The 22,653-nt window shown below is 57.8% G+C and overlaps 2 protein-coding genes across 9 annotated transcripts in view; both read left to right on the forward strand.

The window, feature by feature from the left end:
* LOC123855160 (transcription and mRNA export factor ENY2-like) overlaps nucleotides 1-3,386 on the forward strand; it is a 63,284-nt gene extending 59,898 nt beyond the window's left edge. The window contains exon 2 of the mRNA XM_064580177.1: nucleotides 3,241-3,386. The gene's annotated coding sequence lies outside the window, so the exon portion shown is untranslated. The remainder of the gene's footprint in view (nucleotides 1-3,240) is intronic.
* ANKRD11 (ankyrin repeat domain containing 11) overlaps nucleotides 3,248-22,653 on the forward strand; it is a 32,163-nt gene continuing 12,757 nt past the window's right edge. For 3 of the 8 annotated variants that reach the window (XM_045890554.3, XM_045890555.3, XM_064580175.1), the window contains exons 1-6: nucleotides 3,248-3,385; nucleotides 8,614-8,752; nucleotides 18,146-18,316; nucleotides 18,454-18,657; nucleotides 19,847-19,989; nucleotides 22,184-22,331. In XM_045890554.3, coding sequence (XP_045746510.1) covers nucleotides 3,299-3,385; nucleotides 8,614-8,752; nucleotides 18,146-18,316; nucleotides 18,454-18,657; nucleotides 19,847-19,989; nucleotides 22,184-22,331 — 892 coding nt within the window. In that variant the 5' untranslated portion in view covers nucleotides 3,248-3,298. Of the gene's footprint in view, nucleotides 3,386-3,465; nucleotides 4,103-8,613; nucleotides 8,753-17,471; nucleotides 17,692-18,145; nucleotides 18,317-18,453; nucleotides 18,658-19,846; nucleotides 19,990-22,183; nucleotides 22,332-22,653 lie in introns of those variants that run through there. The other 5 variants (XM_045890558.3, XM_045890559.3, XM_064580176.1 and 2 more) reach the window with 4 other exon arrangements.

Consider the following 22,653-nt stretch of genomic DNA (forward strand, 5'->3'; position numbering starts at 1 on the left):
AGGAAGGAAGGGTTCTTCCTCCCCCAGCAACAGCCCAGCTCCCATGTTCACCCCAATAAACTTTTAGTCATCAGCAGCCCTACCCCACCCCACTCCATCCCTTTCTGTTACAAAAGAGCCTCCTTTGCTTTGTTCCCTGGAATTGCCTATGGTTTGGGGCTGGCTTGTCTGTCCTGGGCTGCCATTCTCTGCTCTTCCAAAATAAAGCCGTTTTTGCTGGTGAAATAGCTAGCAGTTTCACTTTGAACGTTAACAGAACGTACTGGCAGGTATCTGATGGTATCAGGGGACAGCTGCCTGGGTCCGAGGAACTTGCCCGAAGACTTGCACCCAAGGCCTCGGTGGTTTAATCGTAATGCTGACAGTGAGAGCCGTAACGGGCAACATTGGCGTAGCACTGAAGGGTTTGCAGAATACTCTCTACGCCGCTGGGTGCATCTTGCAGGGCCGTTGTGGAAGGCCCTTCACGTGGCACTCCGTGGCTCACCTTGTACTTCCAGATTATCCTCTCTGTCCAGTCCTGGGCAGAGCTCTTTCCCAGTAATGCTGGGCGTCCGCCTCAGAACTCGTCCCAGGGCGCCATGAAGATGGAAGATGCTGGATGAGAGGCTGAGAACTCACTTCACTCCTTCCTCCTGCCCTGTGCCTGCTGTGGCTGTTTCGAAAGATAACTGGGCTGTGGAGGCTGGGGCAGTTGTCGTGGAACGGTACTGTGTTCTCTTCATGCTGTTCTATAGCTCTTGTCTCTCCCACAGAGGGCAGGTGGAAGGAGGAGGCAGGCCTTTCAGTTCAGGGGTCTCAGAACTCTACTTTGAATAGAGAGACCACCTACCAGAGACATTTCAGGGACACGTAGTGAAGTCACTTGTTCAAAGAATGAAGTGGCTATCTGTGCCCGTCTCTTGGTGTAGACACTGTGGAGTAGGCTGGGAGATTGGGGTTCAGACATCGTGGGGCCTGCACTGAGGCCACGTGCTGGTCCGGGTCTTTCCTATGCGATCACGGACTCTGGTATTTCACATTCACGAGCAGGAGGGTTGGACATCCCGTGATGACTGTGCTCGATTTCCCACCATGAGAGCAGGCAGTCAGGTACTGTTTTTTTAAACTTCTACTGAAACGTTGTTGATGAGTTCCAGCAGCTGTCTCTGAGTCAGGCTCTGAGAGGCTACTTTTCCAGGCTGAGATGTTCTAGTGTGGTACTGGAAAATTGGAGAGGAAGGTCGAATTCTAGTTTCAGGCAGAGATGGAAAATGCCGTTTTTGGCCTCCACCACTGGAGCGTGTGGATGGAAACACCCTGTCCACCTGCTTTGTGTGCGGGGGGAGGAAGTATCGGGAAGTGAGTAAAGTTGGTCAGCCTTGTCCCTCTTCCCAAAATAAATTTAGATGTCTTCTTAGGTCAGTTAAGTATGAAGAGAATACTTCGTGAAATTTTATCAGTTAATGTGGAAAAATAAGAGGATCTCCGGAAGACATGGTAAAGGGCGCACAGGGGGCTGACAAAACCAGGGAGTGGAACTCCACTTACCGATTGCATTTGAACATTGTATTTCAGAAGCCACACTTTATACATAGTGGAGGCCGCTTAATTCCAGGTGACTTAGTTACAAAAACTACTTATCCAAAATGGCAAAGCACAGAGTTGTTCACTGAGGGAAGAGGAGATGAAATAGTACACATGGTTTGTTTGTATAAAATGTTTTCTACGGGGCGCCTGGGTGGCTCAGTCGTTAAGCGTCTGCCTTCGGCTCAGGTCATGGTCCCAGGGTCCTGGGATCGAGCCCCGCATCGGGCTCCCTGTTCCGCGGGGAGCCTGCTTCTCCCTCTCCCACTCCCCCTGCTTGTGTTCCCTCTCTCGCTATGTCTCTCTCTGTCAAATACATAAAATCTTTAAAAAATAAAAATAAATAAATAAATAAAATGTTTCTAACTCAGAGGATGAAAGTTTAAAAGGGGCACCTGGGTGGCTCAGTTGATTAAGCATCTGCCTTTGGCTCTCAGGTCATGGTCCCGGGGTCCTGGGATCAAGTCCCGCATCAGGCTCTCTTATCGGAAGGGGGCCTGCTTCTCCCTCTGCCCTTCACATCGCTCGTGCTCTCTATCAAATAAATAAATAAAATCTTAAAAAAATATATACAAAAAGTATAAAAAGGAAGATAGTGGCTTTTGGGAAGACTGCGTGGAGCAAACAGGAGGCCGGGAAGGGGTAGACAAGGCCGTGTTCTAAGAAGGTCCATGTTGCCATGGTCTGGTCAGGTCAGTATGGCCGCGGGCAGAGACTGAAAGGAGGTTGATTCCCCTCTCAGGTCCCAGAGGGAGCCCACCCAGGGCCACCAGGGAGGGCACCAGGGTGGCCAGGAGGCAGAAGATAGGAGTAAGGATAAGGTCTTTGCTGGGGTTTCGGCTGGAAGAGCAGGTGGGCAGGGTGGACAGCTCAGGACTGGCTGGTTGGAATAATGCTGTGGGTTGTTAGGGTGGTCTCTGGTTGCCTGGTGGCTGGCTTGTGTGTGTTAGATAAAGAGATGGTTGGTGGTTTTATGTAGGAAAGGTTTACTATCTCTAAGAAAGGGCTAGCTCTGGGAGGGGCAGTCTCTCCCCAGACAGCAGGTTTTTTGTTTGTTTTTTTTTTAAAACGTGTCAAAACATGGTAAAATACAGAATTAAGTCAGCACACGTCCTGGCATTTCCTGGGAAATACAGGGGCTGGGCCTCAGGCCCCTGTTCAGGGTCTGGCTCAGTGGGTACAAATCGGGGCACCAGAGCTGCCTGGACATCTGGGGGGACTGTGAGGACTCCTTGAGAGGCATCCTATGGGGCTGGTTTCAGCTCATTTTATTTGGGAGAAGTTGGGAAATTGGGTCTGTGTGGCTCTCATCCTCACCTTCTATCTGGGGGCAGTGTGGGAAGGGAGCTGACTTCCAGGGGGTGCGGGTGGTGAGTGGGGTCGAGGCCATGGCTTAGAGGGTGGTGGTTGTGATGTTCTGCCCCTGGGATGTGACCTTGCCCGTGGAGCAGTTAAAGGGGACCTGGAAGAGCAGGGCCAAGCTCTCCATCCTGGAGTGGGCCGCTGGGCCGTGAGTCCTGAGGTCCCTTCCTGGGCACCCGTCCCAGCGGGGAGCACAGCCCCCGTCAGAGCGGTAGGTGACATCCAGTCCATCCTGGGGCATGAATTTGAGATTGCCTGGGCTTTGTGTGCATTGGTCCTGATTGACCCTGTGTGTCCTCTCTTTTGAAACAGACGGTCGATGACGAAGCGATGGCCGTATAAATGAAGATCAGGTGAGGGGAGAAGAACGATGCCCAAGGGTGGGTGTTCTAGAACACCACAGCACGAAGACTTTTCCCTCAGCAACGACATGGTGGAGAAACAGACGGGGAAAAAGGTAATGCCTGGGCTGCCCTCGCCCTCGCTGGCTCACCGTTCCTGGCCTCTGTGTGTGTCCCTGTCCTTGTCGATGTCCTCTGCAGCCACAGTGACCCAGGGAGGGTCTTCTTAAGGAACCAGAGGGAAGCTTTCATGAGGTTTGTGCATGTTGCTGAGGCGTGTTGCTGTGGCCCCACATTCTCTGGTCTGGGAGCCATAGATGTCTGTCACGGCTTCAGTGAGATCAGACCTGATGCTGAACCGTATCTGCCTCGTCCTGACCAGAAACACCCCTGGGGTGTGCTTGTACTTCTGCTCTGGCCGGTTGTCCGCGTGACTCTGAAAAGGCACTGTAACCCCCAGTCACTGTGTCCGTGATGTGCGGTCACCTCTGGGCTCCAGGGTGCACACCCCGCCCCGTAGCCTGGGGGCGCTGCTGAGTGGGGACGTGGAATCAGACAGAAGCAGCAGGTGCAGGCTCTGCCCTGTGTTGTCTGTGACCGTGACTGTGTCTGCAGTAAGAGCAAGAGCGACTCATGCTGGCTTGTCCGTGGGGCGGCACTGCTCTTCACCCTAGAGCTGTCCCTGTGCCCCTGACGCCCTCGTGGGAGGCCGTCGACGCTGTGACGTGTGAACGGAAGCTCGGTGTCAGTGCACCTGCTGTCTCTGCTGACACCCTGGTTGGGTGGGGTACGAGGAGATGAGTGAGCAGAGCCGTGCCCTTCATCTGGCTGAGGTGAGACGGGGGGCGGGTTGTGAACGTAGGCGTGCCTAGGTGCTCATCACAATGACCGGGCTGCAGAGGCGCTGGTGGGTGGGCGTCTGTGGCCACACGTTCTGTCCCACTTGCCTGTCTCCCACACCCTGTACCATGTGCAGGAACAGGTAGGAGCCACCACATGGAGCTGTGGGCAGGCTGAGGCTGGAGCTTGGTCTGAACTTGCATGGGAGTGGCGTGGAGGGTCTGGCTGCAGCTTGGGATGGGCGTGTGCTGGTGTGCCCACGGGGAGCTGGAGCCGCTGGAGACAGATGTGCCCTGGCTGAGCGTGGGAACTCTCCCTCTGGGACACTTCCACACCCAACGGCCAGACCACCGTTGGTAGTCAGGGTTCCCAGGCCTATGTGTGGGTTTTCCTGCGACAGGATTCCGTGGTCACAGGGCAAGGGAGAGGCCCCACGCGTCCCTGTCTGGGCTGCCTTTTCTGCCTCCAGACGGGCTCTGCCGAGTCGACGGGTGGCTGGGGCTTCAGACTTCTGTGCCCCCCAGCTTGGGTCTTCTCTGCCCAGTAAGGCCTCTCCACCGAGGCAGACACCAGAAAAGGCCCCCAGAGCTCAGTGCCTGCCTTGGAGGGGTCGCCTTCTCACACAGGGCTCGCTCTAGGCTGGTTGCAGCTGCTTTGTTTTCCTTACGGAGAGCAGTCACTGGACGGAACTGGCCTGGCGTGGGCAGCATGGCAGCGCGCACACGTTTGCCATGGGAGATGTGTGCATTTGGCTTTGCTTTCCTCCTCAAGTAAAGTAGCTCTGTACTTAGCCCTGTACCACCCAAGATAGACATTTTGTTGGCTTCTGTTGCGACCCGTTTTGCTAGCGGGGGATGCTCAGCAGCAGCTTTGAGTGAACTCCCTGCCCCAGCCCAGCTGCTCAGCAAGGTTCGGAGCCCAGCTCTCCCCTGAGAGCCTGGGAGCCTTGTCGGAGCCGCTGTGATGCTCTTGGGGGAGCCCCTGACCCGCTCTGGTTACGTTGCTGCAGCCTCTTCTCTTTGGTCTGAACCTTTGGCCCTTGGTCCAGGGCCGCCTCCAGCGACTTCTGTCGTCTTACAGTCTGCGTGTTTGTGGTTCCTCAGCACTGTCTTGCTCATTCTGCCCCTTCGCGTTTCCACACAGGTTTTGGAGTAAGCTGGTTGGTTTCCACAGAAAGCCTGCTGGTGTTTTGATTGGATCACTTTGAATGTAAAGCTGAGTTTTCAGAGAATCGTCCTATTAACAGTTTTGCAGTTTCTGACCCATGAACAGGAGTATTTCTCCTTTTTTTTTTTTTTTAAGATTTTATTTATTCATGAGAGAGCGAGAGAGAGAGAGAGAGAGAGAGAAGCAGGCTCCCCCGCTGAGCAGGGAGCCCTATTCGGGGCTCGATCCCAGGACCCTGAGATCATGACCTGAGCCGAAGGCAGACGCTTAACAACTGAGCCACCCAGACCCCCAGTATTCCTCCATTTTTATGTCTTTGTTTTCTCTCAGTAATGTTTTGTCATTGTGTGGAGGCCTTAAATTAACATCTTTTGTTAGATTCATTCCTGTGTATTTGATGTCTTTTGATACTAACTGGATACTTTAACATCATTTCTAATTGTTTATAGTCAGTACAAATCAGCTACCTTTCTGTAACCAGCAACTTCAAATTCACTTATTAATCTGCATGGTTTGATTTTATGTATATACTCATAACATCTTAAGATTAATACTTTGTTATTGTTCAGGAGAGAAAGGGGGGAAGGGACGGAGCCCGATCTGATTCCAGAGGAGCCTGTGTGTCTCCCTGCGGCGGGTCGGGTCTGCTCCCAGGACACACTCTCAAGGTTGTGTCCTGGTGCCTTTCTGACCCTGTGTTTGGGACTGGGCTGGACTTGATTGACCGTTTGCCTTTTGAGGGGCCAGGAGTGCCGCCTGTGAGCACGGGGGCGCATTGCGTTCATGTTAGAAACTCCCACCAGCAGCCGCTCACGGTTCTGCCTGCTCTGCTACCTTCTTGTCAACGTTTGATACCATCAGCCTCTCATTTTAGCCGCTCTGGTGGGAGCCTTGATCTCGCCTCCTCATTTTTTTTTTTTTAAGATTTTATTTATTTATTTGACAGAGAGAGACACAGTGAGAGAGGGAACACAAGCAGGGGGAGTGGGAGAGGGAGAAGCAGGCTTCCCGCCGAGCAGGGAGCCTGATGCAGGGCTCGATCCCAGGACCCTGGGACCATGACCTGAGCCGAAGGCAGACGCTTAACGACTGAGCCACCCAGGCGCCCCACGCCTCCTGGTTTTAATTTGCATTATCTTAATGTGGGACATCTTCCCAAATGTGAACTGGTTACATGGCTATTTCCTTTTGCAAAATGCGTATTCAGAGCTTTTGCTCATTTAAAAACACGTGTTTTGTTCTTCAGTAGCTGTGGTGATTAGGCATCCCTGCCTCCCCCTCTTCGGGGAGACACCCCCCTTGTCAGCCATCAGGTACTGGGGGCTCTTGGTCAGGTGAGGATCCGCTCCCTGCTCCTGTGTGCAGAGAGCTCTTGTCAGGATCAGTGATGAATTTTATCACAGGTTTTTTGGCAACTATTGGGTGATCATATGATTCTCTTTCCTTTCTTCATGTGGTGTGTTAAATTTTGAATACTCTGTTATTTCGGGGCGCCTGGGTGGCTCAGTTGGTTACGCGACTGCCTTCGGCTCAGGTCATGATCCTGGAGTCCCGGGATCGAGTCCCGCATCGGGCTCCCTGCTCGGTGGGGAGCCTGCTTCTCCCTCTGACCCTCCTCCCTCTCATGCTCTCTGTCTCTCATTCTCTCTCTCAAATAAATAAATAAAACCTTTAAAAAAAAAATACTCTGTTATTTCTATTATCCCCTGTACATAAACCTATAGGAGAGATTCCCCAGAGGGTCAGGAGTGTTCTGGGTCGGTAGGTGTTGACTGCAGTGTGGGGGTTGTGCTTGAGGGGTCCCTTTCCTGTCAGTGCTGGGGTGGTAGAGTGCAGGTCATGACAGGTGGACATCCTTGGAGATGTGGTGGGCCTAGAATCTTGTGTGGCCCCATCTTCCAGCATGTTGAAGTGGCTTAGGCCCTGCCCGGGGCCCCTCCTTGCACTCCAGATGCCCTTGGAGCTGGCTGTGTGTCCTGGCAGAAATCTCCTGGTCGCTTAAGGGTGTCTCTCGGGAGCTGCCATGGCTGGTGGATGCCGTGGCTGGCTGTTCAAGCTGGGAGACTGTCGGGACCACAGGTGATGGGGACTGTGGCCATGCTCAGTGCTGGCAGGTGGCTCCTCCCGGGAGCATCCTGAGTACCCCCGCTGCTGAGTGTGGCATGGGGGTGTGGCTGTGACTACCGTGTTCGCTGACCGCTTCCCTGGGGAGAAGTGCAGACAGCAAGCCCCCCAGCGCGGAAGCAGTCCCTCTACCAGCATGGCAGGCTGTGTGTGTTCTGCCTGCATGGGGCTCACTGCGTGCCCCCCACAGCCTCTTGCTATACTGTGGTCAGGGCGGGGAGGCCAGGAGCACTGCTGAGAGCGCACAGAGCCAGGGTGTTGGTTAGAATTTGGAAGTCTCCACCGAGCAGCATGCCCCCGGGACATGTCAGCAAGGGGCGCAGGTTCCAGGGCGTTTAGCTGCCGCAGCCAGCCCTCCCCTCAACGCTGGGTCCATCATCATTTTGGGATGGGGCTGCCCCACCCTTGCCCTCCAGGGTTCTGTGCCCGTCCCATTTCCACACGGGACCTCCTCAGCTTGTGTGGACAGCACTGCACACGAGACCAGCCACTCATCTTGAGCAAATTCTGTCGTTCTCCATTGGGTGGCACCGAGGCAGGCACAGGGCTGACATGCCCCACCCTGGGTCAGCCTGCTGGTCAGGATGGGGCTGGGATTTGGGCTTCTTGATCCTCATCCTGCAGGAGGGACCAGCCCTGAAACAAGACCAGGAAGGGGGTGATGGCGGTGTGCCCCGCCCACCCTCCTTGCACCAGGGGTTTGGCCCGCAGGATGTGTCCCCAGAACAGCCCCATAGTGTCACCGGCTTGTGGTGACGTCAGTTGGGGAAGGGGGAGGCCTGTTCCCGGGAGGGGAGATGTCTTGGGGAGGCCCACGCAGGCAGGGGGCATCAGGGTCCTTCCACGCATAGGGGAGTTCATGGTGGAAAACAGGACTCTCCTCCTGCCAACGTTCCCTTTTTAAGACCAGCTCTTGTATTCCTCATTATTTAATCCTTTCCCGGGAAAGCCACGTTGGAGATGACGTGTGTCTCTCCTCTCTTCATGCTCATGGGAATACTTGGGTTTCAGGATGAGCACGGGGGCTGTGTGGGGCAGAGGAAGGTGGAGGGAGCCATGTGTGCTCAGGCGAGCCTGGTGGGCGGGACGTGCTTCTCGTTGCCCAAGTAAGAGATTTGCTTTTCCTGGCACATGAAATGAAATCGCAGTGAATGTGAGGATTCCGAGAACTTAATTTGGGAATGATGTCTGAAAGCATCACTTTCTTTTCTAGGATAAAGATAAAGTTTCTCTGACCAAGACCCCAAAGCTGGACCGCAGTGATGGAGGGAAGGAGGTGAGGGAGCGAGCAACCAAACGGAAGCTGCCCTTCACCGTGGGGGCCAATGGAGAGCAGAAGGACTCGGACACAGGTATAGATGCCGCCCCTCACTCCCTGCTGACCACCCAAGGCCATCCTCACCTGCCAGACTCTTCTCTTCCACAGAAAGTGTCCTTGACGGCCCCTCCCTCAGGCGTCTCCTGACCCTGGACCCTGCCTGGGATGTGCCCCCAGGACAGGTGCCCCCCAGCCTGTCTGCACCTCTCAGCTCTGCACCAGGACTCTTGGAGGAGTCCTGCTGGAGGCCTGGGTGGGGTCTAAGAGCATCTTCTCTGTTGTTGATGTTCAGGGTGACTCGGTGCTGATAGGCAAGGTTCACACACACACACAGTTCCCCCGAGAGGGCCAAGCAGGAACATTCCCCCAGCCCCCAGCACACCCAGCGAGGCTCCCAGTGTGTGCCCAGCTGTAGGTGTGAGTGTGGGCTCCTGTCTCCTGAGGTTCGCAGGCCCCCTGCCCGTGGTTCATTCAGTCCCCTGGAAGTCTTGCGCTGGAGGATAAGCGTGTTTTCCCTTAGGGCTGCAAAAGCACAGAAATTGCACCCCGTTGTTTGAAGTAAAAGCCAAAGGAACACTGAGAGTGAGCCAGAGCCAGTGCCGTTTTCCTGCCGGTGTGGTGGGGCCTGGTGTTGCAGAGCAGGGCTGTGTGTGTGCATGATTATGAGCCTGTCTGCACACGAGCGAGCATGTGTATCCGTGTGTGTATCCGTGTGTGTGAGTGCGCACACGCACGTGTGTGAAAGGGGGGCTGATGATACTTGGCACGTGAACCTTCACGTTGATGGCCTCTCGAGCGGCTCCTGTGGCCTGCGGGGGGCTAGGCAAGAACCTGGCCTTTCTCCTGCCAGCCTGAACTATCTCTTCTCCTTGACCCTGGTGCACAGGGCCCTTCCCGGCCTGCTGGTCGTCTGACTGGTCTGCAGACGTGTATGCCAGTCACAGGCAGGGGTGAAAAGGGGTACAGAATTCCCCGAGAGCCACAGAACCTGGGGTGAGCTCACAAAACCGTGCATGCAGCCATAGGACAAGGAGGAGAGGCCCTGCCAGGATGGCGGTGTGGGTGGGGCTTCTTGCGTAGGAGGCTTTGTGTCGGGTAGCGGGAAAGTGACGGGTACTGAAACAGGACAAGCATGTGCGAAAATTGGGAGAAATGGCAGCGCGCATAGCCTGGAAATGTGTCTGTGCTGTGGCTTTTATTCACCAGGCCACAGGGGTCCCCCCCAACACCCTGTGCGGGTGCTCCCCACTCAGACGTCTGGTTAGGTAAAAGAGGAGTGGGTTTGGTTTTGCCAGCTAGGGTATGAGGAAGGTGTCATGGGCCCCCAGGGATCCTTCACAGGGGTGTGACAGAGCCCATGGCTTTTGTGGCCGGACTGTCACAGTGGGGACAAGAGGGGTGGGTGGGCGAGCGGAGGGGCCCGTGGATGCACATGGACGTTGGGCTCCTGCCAGAACAGAGGGGCTCCGGCTTTAGGTCTGGAGGAACTAAGGCCGGGCCCCGAAGTGCTCTCTCCTGTTACGGTGCCCTGCCACTTTTGGTTGTAGAGGGCCTGGTCTTGGTACCTGGTCGTTAGCTCTCTGGGTGGTGGGGGCCTGAGATTGGTGTCCATCCTCTGGGACGTTCCGGGACGTTCCTATAAATTCCCAGCAGCCTTGCTGTGAGTTCAGGAGACCGTGTTAGGGCTTCTCCTTCCTGGGAGAATGTGTTGCCTGAGCAGAGCGCATCTGGGTAGGCGGACGTTCTTGGGCTGCCCACTCTGCTCTGGTTGGTGGGATTTCTCTGCGATGCCCGTTTCATTGTGATGTCGGCTTCTTGGGTTCGTGTGTTTCCAGCGGGCCTTAAAGGGTCCATCTCTTGATGGCTAGCATTTCAGCAAGAGGCTGCCAGGTGGCTTCACCTGGGTCCACATGGGTTCTGTCTGGGGTGTCTAAGAAGTTCTTGGGGCGTGCAGGGAGTGCTCACGTTTCTCTTCTCTGCAAGTCGTGGGTCTGGGTGCGGGCAGGGAGGGCATCACCGTGAGGTAAAAAGAAAGTGAAGAACATTTGGAAAACAAAATTTTCCAGGCTAGGACTCTGTTACAGACATCTTAATACATACGAAATACAATTGCCCTCGTATTATCATCATCCTTTAGGGGTCTGATTTTATATCTTGTGTATCTGCTTTGTTAACAAAGCTAGATTTTCCGCTAAGAGGATTCTTCTTTGGGTGTGTTGTGCGTGACTTGTATCAGGAGCCTTTCACACTTGGTGCTTGGTGTGTCACGCACGGCGTTGGGAGGCGGGCTGCTGGGACCCCTGGCGGGCCCTGTGAGCCGTGGTCCTCCTGCACTTCCGGTGAGAATACCTGCGCCAGGTGCTGACACCTCCGGCCAGGTGCTGACACCTCCGGCCAGGTGCCTCCCAGCTGCAGGGCTGAGTGATCTGTGCAGAGTGACCGAGGCCGGGGCACTGCGGTCCCCTCGGGCCGAGGGAGGGTCTCCCGGAGTGGCAGACTTGGAGGGCCCCGGCCGCCCGCTGACGGCCCCCTGCTGACGGCCCCCCGCATCCCCGCCCTGCCCAGCCCCTGCTCCTGCCGTGGCCCTCCGGCGCCCTCTGCTGGGAAGCTGCAGCCCTGTGCTCACCGAGAGGGGAACATGGCAGAAGGCTCCAGAACTCGGGGTTCTGTTTCCTCAGCTGTGCCCCCCAGGTGGGCGGAGGCTGCTGACCCTCTGCCCAGGGACCACCAAGCTGCCTGAGAACGTTGTCCTGTTTCCTTGACCCCCAGGAGGCGACCTCCTCCGTCCTCAGTGCTTAGTCAGGCCCGGCGGCTTGTCTGTGGTGAAAGCTGGACTGGACTTGGTCTGCGTCCCAGCTGATGGAGGCCCGTCTCCCACAGGCGGCTCGTCACTTCAGCTGCCCACACAGCACCCTGGACGGCCAGAGTGCGCCTCAGAGCCAGGCCTGCCCCGGGGGGCACAGGAGGGGAGGGGCGGGCGGCGTGTGCTCGCCACATCGCAGCCCTGCCAGCCCAGACCCCAGGCAGGTCTGATGTCTAGGAGAAACAGGCCAGGGACGGCTCTTCCTCTAGCGGCTGGGGAAGGCAGGCCTCGCGGGGGGGCCTCGACCCGGTAGGTCGCCTGAGGCCCTGCAGCCTGGCCCAGCCTGCCCCGTCCGTCCGCCACCGGCTTGACGCTGGCCTCTGTGTAAAGCGCTTCACCACCTGCTTCACCTAAAGTGTTAGGATGAAGAGTATGTGATGGCCACACTTCCAGTGGGACTAACGTGTCTATTTTCTCATGTTTAAATTTCCTCTCAACTTAAAAATTCTGTAAGCAAGTGTTTAGGTCGGTTTACATGCTTACCTACCCTTTTCAGGCTTCTTTCGTAAGCCTCCTACTCTGTACGGTTTTCCGTCCCTTAGTCTGAACATAAGCTGTGCCCCTTGCTCCCTGGAACCACCACGGTGGCCGCGGCCTGTTCCCAGAGGCCAGATGGGCCCCCCAACCCCGCATCAGAGGGCTGCCCTGTCAAGAGGCATCAGGAGCTGGCTGCTGCTGGTTCTCAATACCTGGAAGTGTCTTTGGAGTAATGAAAAATTAAGGTTCTCGTATTTTGGTTTTATCTCATGAATAAGACTCTTGTGTCCTGCATCTGGTATTTATTCAGCAACACTGACGGGCAAACTACTCATTCACTCTGTGTTAGGGGTTTCGGGACATTCACGTATTCACTGAAATCATGGTCCTCCTTGTTCCGTAAGATTGCTTGGGGCTGCCCCTGTTCGAGGACGGACTCTGGCTCCGCCGCCCGTGTCTGCAGGCCTCCGGGGCGCTCTGCACACCGGAGGTCACACGTGCCTGAGGAGGAGGGGCTTCTGCGCTCCCGCGCCTACTTGGCGGGCCTGCCCGTGGTGGGCGGTGAGCAGGGCGCCACCGCCGAGCGCTGCTGCTGTGGGAGCCTCTGGCTGGAGAGCGCTCGTGCCACCCCCAGTGAAACCATCGCTCTGTCGTTTTCCTCCCTGAACTTGAGCGGTTTCTTCCTGTACATACAGAGGGGAGTATGGACTAGCCAAGGAGGGCTCTTTCTACCTCAAGTTCCCAGTGTCCCCCATTTGCAGAGTAGGTGGGGATCTGCAGGATCGTGGCCTCCCTCGGGGCCCCTGCTGTCCACACAGTGTGGGTGAGCCAGGCCCTCACAACCACCTTGGGTTCTGTGACTCGCAGGGAGGACTCCCAGGACCATGAGTGATGGCGGACAGGGCGCAGAGCAAAATCCACACGGGAAGGCACATGGGGCCTCATGCAGGGAAGCTGGCTGTGGCTTCCGGAGTCTCCGGGGAGGACCCTGGGTGGCGACGTGGCCGTTCCACCTGGTGGTGCTCCAGGGTCTGAGGCAGGGGCTTGTGCAGACAGGCCCGGGGCCAGCAGGACTGATGGTATGGTTCGTACACTGGGGCAGGTTTGGATTATAATTTATTTATAAAAGTTCTCACTGCGCTTTGGTGCCATAAAAGGAGGGTCAGTGGTTGGGAGGTTGTGTTGTGTGTGGGCTGTTAGCCAGCATCACTTCCCGATCCCTGGCTTCCTCTCCACGGCCACGGCAGCCCACACTGAATTCCCAAGCACCTGTGGAATTGGGACTGTGGTCGCCCTCGCCTGGAGAAGAAGACATGCATCTGCAGAGGCCACACAGCTCCGACCTGGGAGGAGAAGGCAGATTCAGAGAGGGACCCCAGGCCCTGCTTTCTTGGACACAGGAGACTAAGACCACAGAAGCCGAGGGCTTGCTGAAGACCCCCTCTGTCTTTACTACGTGATCAGTGGTGGTGATTTTCTGAAAGAGGAGGGAGAAGCCAGTCACAAGTGCAGCCTGAACATCAGAGTGCCCCCACGCAGGTCGGGTGGGCGCTTGGGTCCTGGTCTTGCTGCACTTGGGAGAACCGAGCGTGAGACTTGTTCCAGAGACAAGCCCCCTCGCAGCTCCTGGCCTGGTTCGGATCGCCTCCAGTGCATGGACTGTCCCACCAGAAGTGGTTCTTCCTGGACTCTTCACATTGGCTTCAGGCCTGTGTCTGGTGTGGAAGGCTTGCTCCTGAGAGGGGTGTGTCCCCGGTGCCATCAGATCTCCCTGAGCTCTTCTGATGTCTCGGGGAGCAATGCAGTTCCACAGCAGCAAACCAAAGGCTCCACCGTGGGGTGGGGTCAGAGCAGCGCTGACATGGTAGGATTTTAGGGTGGAGCATGGGGCTTACAGATTTCCCTTTTGGGCAGTGTGGTGGACTGTGTCTCCTGAAAAAGCTGTCAACTAGAACAGCCCAGAAGTCAGAGATGGTGAGTGGTGGATATGATGAAGGACCCGTTTGAGAGCTCCAGGTCCCCGGGAGCCGGGCCGCGGGCCGAAGGTCTGTCAGGGCCACCGCGGACATGCCCATGAGAGCCACACCCGGGACACCGCGGCGGGAAGAAGACTCCATCCCAGATGGGGCAAGGGGCTTTGAGAGGTGTCCCCAGAGACTTGTCCTAGCTTGTCACTTGCCGGGCTGGGACCGAGATGTGGGCCGTCCTGTGCTGCTGGGAATGCCTCTCCGTCCCTCCAGTCCCAGATCAGAGCAAACGCTAGTCCTCTCTGGAGAGATGGGCTTCCGTGCGGTTTCTGGGCCCCAGGGTTCAGACAAACAGGAGTGCCGGGTCAGAACCGCAGCGCAAGGAGGGGCGCCATCCTGAGAGGGAGCCAGCCCCGGGGACCTGGCGTTTGGATGCTGGATACAGAGCATGAACCAGTAGATGCAGTAAAGGAGAAGTTGGAAAGCACGGGCAAGGAACAAGATGCTGCCAGAGAATACCACGTCGATTTTTGAAATATATAAAATGGGATATATGGAAACAAAAATTACCAATGAAATTAAAGCTTCAGTGGACAGATTATATAGCTCATTACATAGAACATAAGAAAGAATTCATGGGGGTGCCTGGGTGGCTCAGTCCGTTGGGCGACTGCCTTCGGCTCGGGTCGTGATCCTGGAGTCCCGGGATCGAGTCCCGCATCGGGCTCCCTGCTCGGCAGGGAGTCTGCTTCTCCCTCTGACCCGCTTCCCTCTCGTGCTGTCTCTCATTCTCTCTGTCTCAAATAAATAATTAAAATCTTTAAAAAAAAAGTCTTTGGGGGCACCTGGGTGGCTCAGTCATTAAGCGTCTGCCTTCGGCTCAGGTCATGATCCTGGAGTCCCGGGATCGAGTCCCGCGTTGGGCTCCCTGGTCGGCGGGGAGTCTGCTTCTCCCTCTGACCTTCCCCCCTCTCGTGCTCTCTTACTCTCTCTCTCACTCTCTAAAATAAATGAATAAAATCTTTAAAAAAAAAAAAATTCATGGCTTGGTAGTTACAACCAAGGAAATTGCCCGGACTGTGGAAGAGAAAGAGGAAAAGGCAGGAAGTGGGAAAGAGCTCGGGGTGTTGAGACAAGGCAGCTGGATGGCACCAGGAAGGCAGAGCCCTCAGTGTTTATGCAGAGCAGAGTCCCTGAGTGTAGGGGTGCGGTCTGTTGTGGGCAGAACACAGGTGGGTACGCACATCACGTGGTGGCAAGATGGCAGGGGCAGAGCGGTGCTGAGGTGGCTGGAGGGCCGGCGACACTCCCACCTGGTTGCGGGGAGGAAAGCTGCCTTGTCTCCAGATGTCTGGGTTCTGCTGGGGAGGGAAGCACAGTGGCAGGAAGTGGAGTCTGGAAACCAGGGTCCCTCAGGACCACACGCCGGGAAGGGCCACACTCCAGCCCTGCAGCTGCCCCAGAAGGCCCGGCTGAGAAAGGGGGGCCTGCTGGGATCGGCTGTGGAGGGCGGGGACCCTGCATTTGCCAGGTCAGGGGCTGCACCTGAGAAGGGGTGGCACGGTGTGGCGCCCACGTCACAGACCACAGCGAGCTCGCACCATAGAAATACAAGGCGGTGTCCCGTCAGCGTGCTTTCCTTACGATGGCGCAGGGGCGCCGTCCAGGCTCGTGTGAAACCATCACCCCCCACCAGCTACAGTCAGAACACCGGGAACACACCGGCGCTGCTGGAGAACATTTCACCATCAAGAGATGGGCATCGAGGAAGATACGATTACATTTGGGTTTTTTCCCCATGTTAAGACACGTAAGATGTCCCGCTCCCCCTCTGGGAGAGCCGTGTGGGAGGGTGGGCTGCAAGGCCCCTCCCAGCAGGAGGGGCTGTCCCTGCCTTTCGTGTCCCCAAGCATCGTCCAGTGTCGTCCAGGGCTCCTGGCCACAGCAGAGAAAGGCCCGCTGGGGCACAGGGCCTCCCTGCACACGGTGTCTCCACGCCCCCCATGTGACTGCGCCTTCTGACACCACAGGCCTGGTGCTGTTGTGTCCTGCTCTGCAGTGGGGGGCACGTTGTGTTCCTGCAGAAAGCCCGTTGGGCAAAAGGCCCGGCTGGTCTACAGCTGCCACTCACAGGAAATGCCTCTCCTGCCCCCCACCTTCTGAGGGATCTAAGCCCCTACCATGGCTTGCACTGCGCCCAGACCCTGCCTCGCCCCTCCCTGGGTCCACTCCAGTGGAGAGCCCGGCTGGGCCTCTGGCTTTGTGCTCTGTCCCCGCGACCAGGAATCTTCGGCACCGCATGTGTTTCTCTGAGCTCCGCGTCCTTCCTTCTCCAGTCGGCTTCCTGCGTCCAGTCCCCTGGAGAGGCAGCTGCGGCCTGAGCTGTGTATGCTCCGTGGGGCACCTTGCGCAGGGGTCCGAGAGGCTCTGGTGGTCCCGGGAGACTGGGTAGAAATCGGGTCCAGACTGCAGAGCATGAGAGCGTTCTAGTACCTGGAGCCCTGTGCCGGAAACACTGTGTCGGCAGGGGCGTCGTAGTGCAGTCGGTCAGCATGTACGTGCTGGGGGTGTGGTCCAGTTTCTGCGTGAGAACGTGAAGGGAGCAGCCCGTGGCCGAGGGAGAAACAGAGAAGGCACCGGGTAGAGGCAGGTCAGTGGCGCGCTCAGCCGTGGGAGAACTTTGAAACCAAATGCCCGACTTGGGCTCTGTGGCCCCGAGTCACTGCGGAAGCATGGCTTAACTTCTTGGGACCCCGGGGGGCCACGGGGCTGCTGCCGTGCGTGAGCGGGGTCCGTGGTCGCCAGGAGGAATGTTCTGGAATTTACTGCCTCTCTAGGGCTGTGCCTGGTGGGTGGGTTAGAGACTCACTTGCTGGAGGTGGCCTGTGGGGCCTGAGGAGCCACCACCCAAAGCACGGGGACCCACGTTCCAGCAGGGCGCGGCTTTCTCAGGAAGGAGCAGCTCATGGGAGACGTACAGTGCCGCATCTGTGGGGCTGGGCATGTTGTCCTGGAGTGGGGCAGGCGAGGCAGACGGGGGTCCGTCTGGTCGTTCTCTCACAGATGGCACCCGGCTCCCGAGGGCAGGCCCCAGCCAGCGAGGCAGCTCTCCAGTGCGCTGAGTGGAAAGCAGGAGGAACACGCTCCCCCCCGCCCCCGCCCCGAGAGAAGAATTTCAGGGACCCGAGTCTCCCACGGTGACCCTCCTTCCCGGCTGCACTTTGCACCCCGTGACCTAGAACGCCCCCTGACCACCCCGGCCCCCTGCACAAAGGCCCCACCCAGCACGCACGGGGCAGTGTGGGGAGGGTGCAGGCTTCCGGTGGATCCCTAGTTCCCCAGCAGGAGGGGCAGCTTTGGCTCCTGGTTCATGGAGTTGGGGGTGTATTTTCTCTCCCTTACCCCTGCCCCTTCTCGAAGAAACCGCACCATGTGCTTGTGTTCAGGGCTGGCAGGGTGTTTTGTTACGGGTCAGACCAGCGGAGGATGTGCGCGTCCCGAGGAGGCTGACACGGAACGGCTGAGCTGTTCCATCGTATCTGGTTAGTGCTCTGTGTTGATGCCTTTAGATGCCTCCAGCTCAGTCCATGTCGTGGTACTGCAAGGCTGGTTCGCTCCTCGAAGGGCCATGGCATGAAATGGAGGTCCCTAGAAGCAAGAAGAAAGGTACAGTACTGACGAGTCGGCCTTGATCTGTTTATGTATTTCTAAACTGTGTTTGCCATTTCTATCTGCACTGTTTGGAGGCGGGACGGGGAAGGAGGAATCCGCGTGTGCACACGTGTATTTAATAGACGGAGACCTGTCCTGTGTGAACCGGGACACCGGTGAGGGGCCGTCCCACCGCCTGGCGCGCGGCGGGCAGTGTGGGGAGGCACCTGAGTGGAGCGAGCGGTCGGTGGGGGCCGAGGCGGAGCAGGCTTCATTGGCTGATCACATGGTGTCGAGACTGTTCCCGCTGGAGGTGACGCCAGGTGGCACGGTGCTGCCGCCTCTGCTCTTGCCCTTTCCCCGTGAGCTGTGAGGTGGGAGGCAGGGGCTCCGAGGCACCAGGGAAGGCTCCGGGTTCTGAGGACGGCGTGGCATGAAATCTCCCCCTGTCTCCTCCACCACCTCACAGAGAAGCAGGGTCCTGAGCGGAAGAGGATTAAGAAGGAGCCTGTCACCCGGAAGGCCGGGCTGCTGTTTGGCATGGGGCTGTCTGGGATCCGAGCCGGCTACCCCCTCTCCGAGCGCCAGCAGGTGGCTCTCCTCATGCAGATGACTGCCGAGGAGTCTGCCAATAGCCCAGGTGAGCCCCCAGGGTTGGGGCAGTCTTGGGGACGGGCGTCCCCTTTCCCTCGTGGAAACGGCCCAGGTCCTAGCGGCTTCTGTGACCGGGGACACCCCCCCGCTGACGCCCCCACTTGTCCTCTCCTTGGCCTGCAGTAGACACAACACCAAAGCACCCCTCCCAGTCGACAGTGTGTCAGAAGGGGACACCTAACTCTGCCTCAAAAACCAAAGACAAAGTGAACAAGCGAAACGAGCGCGGAGAAACCCGCCTGCATCGCGCGGCCATCCGCGGGGACGCCCGGCGCATCAAGGAGCTCATCGGCGAGGGCGCGGACGTCAACGTCAAGGACTTCGCAGGTGAGCGCTCCCAACAAGACGGGAGGCTGCGCCCCCCGCCTCCACGGAGCCCCCTGGCTGAGTGAGCGCACGCGCCGGGGCTGGGAAGGCACAGCCCGGACCTGGGGGTCAGCGTGGCATGGGCGGCGGGGCGGGGGCCGATCCCGTTCTTAGGTCAGTGTGATTTGCTGTTTCTTAGAAGGAGGAATCCATATTTTGGGAGATATTTCAAAGTAAGGTCATTTTATTTTTCACCGTTTCTAAGAGAATTGGGAAATTTCTAGATACCACCCTGCTGTGTTCTAATAAACCCCAGTTCTGTGGGAGAGGGGTCTGCCTCTGGCGTACTTAGGGAGAAGCTGCACCGCCTCTGTGCCTTTCAGCCTGGGGACACCTCCCACTCCACAGGCCAGAAACGTCTCCCCGAGCCTGCCCTTGAGCTCAGCACAGGAGTGGGGGTTTCTCCCCCGGCTGAGACAGCCGAGCGTGATTTATTTGAAGGGCCTGTGATCGCGGTTCGCTGCGGCCTCGTGTGCACAGGATCCTTGCGCTGTGTTCTGCTGCATGGGCCAGAGTCCAGCCCTGTTTGCTCTGCTTTGGGGAGAGCGTGGATGAGCAGAGCAGTCTTCATGACAAACCCGTCTGAGTTTTTCCTGCTGCCTTAGTTGCTAGTTGTCTGTCAAACCTAATTTAGCATTTTTAAAAAAATCAGTTTTCCTAGATCAGGATTTTCCAAAGTACTAGACTTTGTGTCCATGGGGGTGGGCCCTGTTTGCACACTGACATTTGAGGCCATGCTTCCTGGTGGCCTCTGAGGCTCTCGCAGAAGCGGCCACCAGGGGAGACCTTCCTGCGTGGCGTCAGCCGCGTGCTTCACCAAGGGCACGCTCCCAAGCCTGCGGCTGTGGCGACAGGCTCTGCGTCCTCCCCAGGTGCCTCCCCAGCCTTCCCCCGTGTCCTGCGTGTGTATCGCTGTGCTCACCAGCCCTCTGCCCCAGTGGTCCTTGTAGGTTGTTAATCTCCGGGGTTAACAAGCTCCTCCTCGCGGAGCAAACAAGGTGCCACAGTAAAGGGCGCTCGGGGTCTCCCGGGACCTCAGCCCTCCCATGCAGGGCACCACCACCGTCAGGGCCCCCGGAGAGTGCGGCCGCGGGACAGGAGCGGCGTTCTTGAGGATTAAATAACATAGGTCCTAAGTGTCCGTTTCCAGGCTGGACGGCGCTGCACGAGGCGTGTAACCGCGGCTACTACGACGTCGCCAAGCAGCTGCTGGCCGCGGGCGCGGAGGTGAACACCAAGGGCCTGGATGACGACACCCCCCTGCACGACGCTGCCAACAACGGGCACTACAAGGTGGGCGCCTCCCCGCACATCCGCTGGTGGGCCTGCCGGCTGACGTGGCTTCCATTCTGTTGCTCCCTGTCCCGTTGTCCCCGCCGTCCCGCACGCTTGGCAGCCCCCCCACCTCTGCTCATCCTGGGTGGCCCCTCGCAGCCTGTGGACAGGGCCCTCCTCCGGCCACGCAGTGTGGCCGGGTGTTAGCAGGTGAATGATCACACCCATCGGGAGGGGTTCGGGAGCTGCTCCCTGCCCCGTCCTTGTCCTGTCCTTGTCCCTGTTGCTGTGGTAGTCACAGCGACACAGCACTGAGGGATGTAGCCAGTACACGGGAGGACCGTTGTAACCAGTCCAGGAGCAGCGAGCACCCAGAGATGGCGAGGCTCTCGCTGCGGTCACTGCCCGACCACCACGAGGAGCCCCGGCCAGAGACGCCCAGTGGGGCATGCGAGGACCGCGCCTGTAGACCAGAATGCACCTCTGACGCTCCCTTGTAGCTGCCCTGCCTGGTCGCTTCTGGCAGATGCCAGGGAGCCGGCAGCACCGAGCGTGTGACAAGCGCTTGGAAGGTGACACGTCACCGCGGTGGGGGGAGGGGCTCTGAGTGAAAAGATGCCCATGGTGACTTGGGGAAATCTGGACACGGGTTATGTACTTAATGGTAGGGAGTGTAGTTTACTTTTCAGGTAAGATAAAAGCATCGCGGTTTTTTGTTTTTGTTTTGTTTTAAGGGTCCTTTTGGAGAAATGTACTGAAAAAGCTTATGAAATGCATGGGATCCACTTAAAATAGCCAGGGCAGGGGACTGGGGGCTTGGGGGGAGGGCAGGGGTGACATGAGGCTGCCGGTGAGCTGGTAGCCAACAGAGTGGGGAGGAAGGGGTTCGCCCTTTGAATCTCTGTCCTTTTATAATTATTATTGTGGAACTGTCTCACGCGATAGACTGGAAGTGTGGTGATGGGTGCAGGGTGATGGCCCCCAGAGAGGTCCCTGCCCAGGTTCTGGGACCCGGGACCCTGGGACCTCACATGGTAAGGGGACTCCACAGATAGGAGTGAGCAAAGGATCAGGAAGTGGTGGCCTTGGATTATCCAGGGAGGCCCAGCAGCCTTCAGGGTCTGTGTGGCAGAAACCCTTTGCCAGCCGGGTCAGAGTTACCAGCAGAAGCAGGAGGGAGGAGAGCATGAGGGCGGCCAGCTGCATTGTTGGCCTTAGCAGAAGGAGGCAAGGGACGTAGTGGCTTCCAGCAGCAGGGACAGCCCTTTTAGCAGGCAGACAGCGGGGACGCGGGACCAGAGTCCCAGCACTGCAAGGGGCCCCACGCACAAGGAAAGGAAGAGGCCAACGCCACACGCCTGTAGGGTCGTGAGGTCGGTTTCAGACCTGCCCAGTCGGAGGGCATAGTGATTCGCTCGAGCGGGCAGCTGGGTCCCCGTGAGGGGAGGCCACGGCGTCCTAAGTGAGAACGGGTGTGTGAGCGATGAGGCTGTCCTTGTTAAAGGTTCTTTTCACGCTGCATTTTCTGGACCAAAGCTGCGACTGGATTCGGTATTTGCACTTGAGTCCAGGGAGCTGGCCGCCCGGGGCGTGTGAAGCCGCCCCAGGCGTGTGAAGCCCAGTTGCTGGGTGTAGACAGCTGAACACAGCTGCTGAAACGTCACCCTGCGTGTCTGTCATTCACAGGACCACCCTTACCCGTGTAAGACAAAGCACGGCTTTGGAAATTTCGAGGCTCTTCTAAAATAAATGAAAACACAAAATAAACCTCCTTACAGAAGCTTGGTCTTTGTTTCCTCTCTTCTCTCAACCCCCCGCCCCCCCTTCCCCCCTTCCCCCCAAACTTCCAGAACCCTTCCACGCCCACCGAACCCTGCTGGATGGCAGCTCATCCTTGGTGGGAGGGGAGTGCGCATGTGAGGAGATGCGGGGATGTGGGGACCCCGTGGAGAGGGAGGAGGACTTCTGTGGGAGCTGGGACCTGTTCCCTGTGGCGCAGAGCTTGGGAGGGGGAGGGATGCCGCTAGGCTCCTTCCTGCGGGAGAGGCTTGGGTCTAGAGAGCCCGCCGGGCTGTGCTGTGTGCACGGCTTCTGGTCCTCGGCGGGGGGCGGGCACGGTGGGGGGAATGGGCTGCAGTTGGACACAGACGGGCACAGTAGCGCCCCCGTGTTTCTCGGGAAGCTCCCTCATGTGCCTGCTGCTGTTTTGTAGGTGGTGAAGCTGTTGTTACGGTATGGAGGGAACCCTCAGCAAAGCAACAGAAAAGGCGAGACGCCCCTAAAGGTGGCCAACTCCCCGACCATGGTGAATCTCCTGTTGGGCAAGGGGACCTACACATCCAGCGAGGAGAGCTCGACCGGTGAGTGGCTGGGCGCCGCACCGTGTGCCGGCTGCGGCTGGGAGCATGGGGTGCGGGTCTCCTTGTGCTGCTGTGGGGGGCACAGCGGGCCTCCCCGTATCCGCCAACGCCTGTGCTTCTGGGAGCTTCTGGACTGCCAGGCCCTGTCCCCGGGGGTTTCCGTGCCAACAGTCCTGCAGGCTTACTGCTTATGTGCCACCCCTGCCTTCACACAGACCTCTCTCTGGTCAGCCTCCGATTTCACTAAATCAGGCGAAGGGCTGTTCCTCCCTTCCCCTGCCGAGGGCAGCCCGGACCTCGTCTGCTCTGTGCCCTCCCCGTG

This window comes from Mirounga angustirostris, unplaced genomic scaffold, assembly GCF_029215605.1.
Source record: "Mirounga angustirostris isolate CCGP_5_RB_7025 unplaced genomic scaffold, mMirAng1.0.hap1 SCAF_16, whole genome shotgun sequence".
NCBI classification, from domain to species: Eukaryota; Metazoa; Chordata; class Mammalia; order Carnivora; family Phocidae; genus Mirounga; species Mirounga angustirostris.